At 34.0% G+C, this 7,163-nt stretch overlaps 1 protein-coding gene and 1 long non-coding RNA gene across 2 annotated transcripts; both read right to left on the bottom strand.

Moving 5' to 3' along the window:
• Positions 1 to 1,230: 1,230 nt before the first annotated feature.
• Positions 1,231 to 3,899, bottom strand: LOC127836107 (uncharacterized). Its single transcript, XR_008028587.1, has 3 exons — positions 3,361 to 3,899; positions 2,684 to 2,824; positions 1,231 to 2,236 (listed from the first exon to the last, which is right to left on the bottom strand). It is a non-coding gene; the product is annotated as an uncharacterized LOC127836107 (long non-coding RNA).
• Positions 3,900 to 4,339: 440 nt separating this feature from the next.
• On the bottom strand, positions 4,340 to 6,944 carry LOC127835951 (uncharacterized). The gene is made up of 3 exons (XM_052362370.1): positions 6,773 to 6,944; positions 4,855 to 5,502; positions 4,340 to 4,374 (listed from the first exon to the last, which is right to left on the bottom strand). The coding sequence occupies exons 1-3, from the start codon at positions 6,942 to 6,944 to the stop codon at positions 4,340 to 4,342; spliced, it is 855 nt and encodes a 284-aa protein (XP_052218330.1).
• Positions 6,945 to 7,163: the final 219 nt, after the last annotated feature.

The raw sequence follows: 7,163 nt of genomic DNA, 5'->3' as shown, positions 1-7,163 counted from the left end.
GTAAAAAACGACCAGGGGTAACGTGAAATATTGAGCTTGTGGTAGGTATTTTTCCATATCTTAGAAGTATGCAATAAAAACGTTTCTTACACGAATGTCACCTTAAAACACATCCGGAATAGCACACACCAAACACACTGAGAACTGAATATATATTAATATAAAGAAGTGAAACTCCAGCTGCTGGAGCAGTTTTGAATTCTCATTATATACTATTAGTTGGTCCTTTATTTAAGGCAAGTGAGCAAGCGCGATGTTCAAAACGTGCAGTAGCAGTAGTACCGTCCGCTATGATTGATTGCTATTGTACAAACACATGATGTTTGAATAAATATATACGCGACAACTGCCATTACTCTATGAAAAGTTCAGAAGGAAATTAAGAATTAATACGTATTCAATATTTCAATATGTTTTCAATACACATCACCTATGTGCATCTACATAATAGAATTTCAATATCTTTACAAATTTTACGTCCGTGATCATACACGACTTCGCAATTACTTGTAAGCGCCATTCTCGATGTTTTATCCGCGCCCCACTAGCAATTTATTTTCACTCATGACTTTATAAAAACAAATGTTAACAAGTATATATCCAACCGTCTTTAAATAAGACCGTTGAAGACGTCAATTCATCCCACAATATAAGCTTCTAATCTCTTAAGGATGTTCGATCGTTTTGTGAAAATTTTCAAAATATTCGGAATGCTATAATTTTTTGTATGGTGATTAATGAATCTGTATCTGAAATTAATATAAAATAAAAAAGAGAGGTCACCGTGAATAATTTTGAGATAACGAAGGTTTTTAAATGCCATGTGCGTTTGAAAAAAGGTCATTTTTGCGGGGCATAAATTTGGGGGTACGGTAAAATGTTTTTGTGTAATACATTTAAAATGGCATAATAGTATTGAGATTGCATTAGATTAGCAACTGTAACATGTGTATTATCATATTGAACAGTTTTAAAACCAAAAATTATGGAAATCGTAAAAAATAATGAGAAATAAGTATGACTAGTTTTTTGTTTGTTTTGAATTTTTTATTGCACAGTTCAAAATAGAGAACATGCAATACAGATACATATTTCTGTTGATGTAATATTCATATTCATTTGAAGTTCTCAATAATTAAAGGAAACTAGCTAAGCATTAAAATGAAGTAAAGAAATTGATAGGTCACCGTGGATTTTTTTTTGCTATAGAAAAGAAAAACATTGCCCCCACCAGGACAGGACTTTTTTTTAAGCTTAATGTGAACAATCGTAGAAGAGGTTCCTTCACATTCATTCTCTATGCATTGTGGTTTAAGAGAATTTTCAGTTGAAGGGTTATTGATCGGAAACAATTTTCACACTTATTGTGACCTTTGACTAAGTGACCATAATTTAAATGGGGGTTATATACTGTCCAATCCCTATGCACATGGAGAGTAAAAAGCCAATCAGTGAAAAAGTTGACAAATTATTGATCGGAAACTTAATGATCTACCCACAGACAAACATCCAGCAAAACAATATTAACTCTCTCTTCCAAGGGGGGCATAATAACTGTTATTATGAAAATTGAAACGCTCTTTTCTTCCATTCATGGATATATCAAAGTAAGTTGTTGGCATCTAATGATCTTATGTATTCATAAATCTGAAGAAGCGAAGAGAAGAGTGTTTAAATTCTTAAATGATGCACAATAATGTACTAAAGCCAGTTGTGGGTAATGTAACATTGCATCATCTAAGTGGTATTTACTATCATTTTATCAATAAAGATTAAGAATGATGTATTATATGAAAGCAAAATGAGAAATTAGTCTGAACATAACTCTTGTTGCAATTCAATCATATGCTAGGTTGACCAACAATTCACACGATATCTCTTACACATTGAGTTACTCAGCAGTAGCAGGTTGAATTATGTTATACATGTAAGTAAATATGTATATTTTTTAATAGAAGTTCAACTTTGGAGATTTAGAGTACCTAAATACCTGAATTGGACCAAGATAAACTTCTGTGTGTGCAACACTGTGAATAAGGAATATGTTAAAAATAAACTTTACCTAACCCTCTTGTTTCCAAATCAAAGAAAACAAATTCCTTCCCAGTAGTGTCTAGCCCTGCTGGACCAGGCTTGGGTATAGGTGGGGGGATAGTTGTAACTTCAACGTCTTGGTCCTCTATGTTTGAACTGTATGTTGGTCCCGCTCTTACTTCTTGCACTGTCCTTTGAATGCCTGAACAGAAAAACAGAATTTCAAATTGGAAAATTTGCTTGCACCTTCTTGGGTTATCTCTGATTTTTATTTAAAGAAATGATTACACAGCACATTAATGCTTTTACAATAATCAATTTACAAACATTAGCATATGCTTTTAAATGTTACTACTACTTTGCATATATAATTGATGGATCTATTGATACAATCTACAACAAGAAATGTGTCCACACGACACGGATGCCCCAAACTCCAACTTTGTAACTATATAAAAAAATAATCCATACAATTGTAAGAAACCCAGTTTGGTGAAGATTGGTGAAAACTACTTGAATTAGAGAGCAGGCACGAAAAGTGTGAGGGACTGACCTACCAACGGACAGTGCGAAAACTATGTCGCCAATTGGGGGCATACAAATGAAGAATACTGTGTTTTAAATATAAAATGCCCATAATTAAAAATACCGTTCGAGTTTTAAGTCTTATGCGTCACTGTTTTGCTGCACGAGTAACAGCTATAGCCTTTCTTTTTTTGTGCTGAAGGTCATGGAGAAGGGCCAGTTTCGATGTGAAAGTCCCAGGTGAAACACCCAGTTTTTGATTTACCTGAAACAGATTGCAGTAAATGACAGAACAGTTGACAATGCACAATGCTAGAATATGCTTATGCGGAATAAAATAATATGAAATAATGTCACTAATTTACAAAAGTTACAACATTTTATACGACCTAGTGATCTACATACACACAAATAATAATTAATGCAAGCCCTTTATTTTCAAAACCAATACGTATTTGACAAATTGAGAATATTAATGTTTTGTAAACTTGTAAAATTTCATATTTATTACCGGTATTAATAACTAGGACTGCAGGAAGAAAATAAACTTATTTCACTTTTAAATATACATGTTTAACTAAGGACAACCATTCACATTCTACTGTAATTGTGTTTACTGGCAGTAAATCAGACAAAATATGAAGGAAAAATATAGCAAGTACAATATAAAAAATGTATGCATGTAGACTACACGCGAATTACTTAGAGATAACTATCTGAATGTATTCAAAAGTATCAGTAATTGTGACAATAAATCATGATATAATGCACCAATGTACCAAAAAGACAAAGAAGTCTTACCCAAATGCAAGCTTTGTGATCATGTCATAAACTCTGCCATGTTTCCGTCCAGTAGCCGCATTATTTACTGCACCACAATTGCTAAACTGTATGTCCAAAACACATGCCTGTCCGAAATCCATGTTTTCTACAGTGTTAAGTAAATTCATGGGCACTTGACAAGCACTGCATGCTAAAAGCGATTCGGTCAATGTGTCGAGTTCAACGACACGTCTACCAATTTTATATCCAACTAGCATCGCTGTTGTCACATGTGGTCACGCTTACCGACGAACCGATAGAAAAATCGTCAAAATAACAGTGGTCATACCGGAAATCCTGATTGTCGGTGGAAATAGTCTTTCTATTGAAATCCACATTGTTCTTTTGAACGTTGTTGTTTTAAATACCTTTTAAGTTTCGTTTTGTATTCCGAATTATATCCAAATTAGACATTTTAAATGAAAATTATTAAGCCAAGTATCTGATTCTCATTGTTGACAAATTATCGTTTCGTTATCAATAGACGCTTGCATTTGCACAGAAAATAACATCTACAGCGCAAGCAAGCGTTTCCTCGATGTCGATCACGAAGTGACGTCAAGCAATCGAACGCTTGGTTTCAATGCAGTAAATCTCGAAAATATGTAAATGCCGAAAATTTGAAGGCGCATTATCAAAACAGTAAAACTAGAATTTACACTCGTTTATTCCAACCTAATATTTTGAAACCGTGAAAATATATAAAGGTTTTTAATTTTACGATATAGTGAATCAATTACCGTAAAGTGGAAACGATCGAACATCCTTAATAACGCTTCAGTATTCTTAATTGACAAAATCGGTGTTTACAACAGTGCTTTTTACATTAAGGTATTTCTACGATATTTTGTTCGCATATGACTCTTGTTCACCAGGGATTTCCAAACATGGTACAACTGTACTGTACATCGCATTGTTTTATTGACTTGACTGGCATCTATCCAAAACATCAAAACGTTTAGTGATTGGCATCTGCGCCAGGGTTTTGTTCGACTTTTAAACATTACCTTAAATTGCTTGTCATTGTCTAATTCACTGTCCCAAGTACGTTGTTTATTGCATCGAGTTTCTGAGAGGGCGCCAGAATATTAGAAGACGACTATCATAAGCTATTTAGCAGTTACAATGCAATAAATTAAAATATGCGTGATTTTGTTGGATCAAGGAAATCAATATTTTAATAGTTTGGATTAAACCGGGAAATGATACCTTAGTTATCATTAAGGTAAAACAAGTCATAACGTTATAACTGTTGCTTTAAGACAATTATAAATCCGTTGAGGGGGAAGAAAATTGTAATATTCATATTGGAAACAATTGATGCGGATTTTAAATTAATACGTACTGTAATCTTTTAAATTGCAGTTAAACAGCACTATTCTCAAAATGTTTCGAGATATTCCAAGCATGTGATCCTATTACAGTTTGAACAAGTGTAACTGTTAACAGTAAAGTTTATGTACGCATGCTTACCTTTGCATTGCAAATAGTACACGTCGTCACCATTTGTCTTGGAATCTCTGAAATTACTTTTTGCTTGAGCCACAATTTCCTCTTTTATGGCCTTTAAATCCGAGTGTATGTTATCTTTCTCTCTCGCAAACTGTGCTTTTAGTTCATGCACACCTCGCTCTGTGTTGAATATTATAGTGTTATTGCCGTCCATTATGACTGCTTCTAATTCATGTTTTCCTCTAACTATATGTGCTGTCAACTCCTGTACACATGCCTCTGTGTTGGATACTATAGTGTCAATGCCGTCCATTATAACCGATTCTATGCCATGTTTCCCTCTAACTGTATGTGCTGACAGTTCATGCATACCTGCCTCAGTGGTGGATATTATAGTGTCACTTCCTTCCATTGTGGCCGATTCTATGTTTTGCTTTCCCCTAAGTGTCTGAGCCGACAGTTCATGCACACCTGCCTCTGTGTTGGATATTATAGTGTCACTGCCGTCCATTATAACCGATTCTATGTCCTGTTTCCCTCTAACTGTCTGTGCTGACAGTTCATGCACACCTGCCTCTGTGTTGGATATTATAGTGTCACTGCCGAACATTGTGATCGATTCTATGTCCTGTTTCCCTCTAACAGTCTGTGCTGACAGTCCATGCACACCTGCAGAGACATACGAAGAGGGGATGGGCTAAACTAATACTTTTCAAACTGATCGATACAAAAACAAACACATTTTTTTTGTCAATGTTCTTAATCAAGCATGATGTTGTTGTTTTTTGTTATGATATATATTTTTGCTTTTAATCTAACATTTGTAAAATAATATTTCCATTTTCACATACAAAGAGAAAAATATTTTTAACACGAAACACAAATCAGATCTCCTCAAAACCAACATTTACTCGTTTATGACTCGTTTTTATAGCTATAAAATTAACATGTAAACTATTTAATACATTAACTTAAACTTAATTATATTCAAAACATGTATACGTATGTTATTTTTCTTAGAATCGTAAAGAACATTTTGAATAAACTGACAATATAACGTTCAAAGCGCGCTAATACTATATTTCTGGAATACAAGATGGCGATGACGATCGTGAAGAGCTTACCAGAGATTAAAGTAAACCAATTGTCAGTACCTGACCGGGCGCGTGTGACACATTGTCATACAAATAAATTATTCTGGTCAAGTTTTATCAAAAAAGAGGCATAATCGCGTCCTCCTTAGTAGTAGCAAGATGTTTCTTAAATCAGGTAACCTAGTTTTAGGAATAAGTTCAGTCTAGATAGTGTAACGTCTGATATTCTGACCGAGTTTTGTGAAGACTTATATATACATGTGACATGTAGTGCAGTAACACGTTTTCTGTGAGATTTTACCTGATGTTTGCACGCGTGTGACCTAGAATCAAACCCAACTTAGACATTGTCAAGAAAAAACTTTCGCAACGTTTCATTGAGATTGAGTCACTATTGTGCTAAGGAGAGCTAAATAAATCAAATATGTAAAACGTTGGTGAATAATTTTAATGAAAAGTAAGGAAAGAGTAAGGAAAATACCAACACAATTTGAGTTGTATGCATGCAACCAATTGTTTAGCCACATATTTGTTCTCGAACTTTTTTCTCTCTCTTTATTGTCATTATAAACGTTCTTTATTTTAACATAGGTATTGAAAGTAATGGTTTATAACATCTTATTTGCAATTGATGAAATTATGCCTAAGACGTAAATATGTTTCGTTTGACAAATTATTTAACATCTCTTACTTTCCAAACGTACTCTTTCAATGATCTACACATACATATTATTTATGTTAATATAGCATTGGTTACGAGACAAATCAAGATATATTGCCATACTAATCGCAAACTACGAGTATTGCCATCTTGTCTTGTTAAATAATAGTATTGTTGCACATACCTCGATATTTCTCCTGGTACTCAGCTTCTATGTCTTTCGCCTTTTCATCTCTTTTGTGAACCGGTCCAATGCTATAATCATGTAGTCCCTCATTCATCTCCTCCCTTAACATTATTCGCATCGTTTCCATCAGCCGTTTATCGCCTTCGCCTTCCCCACCATATTCAGCCATTTGAAGATCGTCTGTCCTGTTAATTATGCATAAAAGTGCGCACATGATAACAGTTAATTTATATTATGTGTATATTACCACATACGAACATTTTACAAAACATGGGTTTATTTTCGTATGACATGTTGGTTTCTTCGCATACTACATATACAAGCTGTTGTCATGGAAATAACTATTTCCTATGTTTACAAACAACTGGATAGTTTCGTTTTTTTATTT

Source organism: Dreissena polymorpha, chromosome 6 (assembly GCF_020536995.1).
Source record: "Dreissena polymorpha isolate Duluth1 chromosome 6, UMN_Dpol_1.0, whole genome shotgun sequence".
NCBI classification, from domain to species: domain Eukaryota; kingdom Metazoa; phylum Mollusca; class Bivalvia; order Myida; family Dreissenidae; genus Dreissena; species Dreissena polymorpha.
Note: the sequence above shows the minus strand (reverse complement) of the source record. Positions and strands in the feature narration are given on the sequence as shown.

Bases quoted from the DNA above. Each gene is read 5' to 3' on its own strand.
- LOC127835951 (XM_052362370.1), bottom strand. From the start codon at position 6,944: ATGGCTGAATATGGTGGGGAAGGCGAAGGCGATAAACGGCTGATGGAA. The intron at 5,503-6,772 runs GTATGTGCAACA...ATGTCTCTGCAG, and splicing joins GTACCAGGAGAAATATCGAG to GTGTGCATGGACTGTCAGCA. The intron at 4,375-4,854 runs GTAAGCATGCGT...AATGTTTAAAAG, and splicing joins GTACTATTTGCAATGCAAAG to TCGAACAAAACCCTGGCGCA.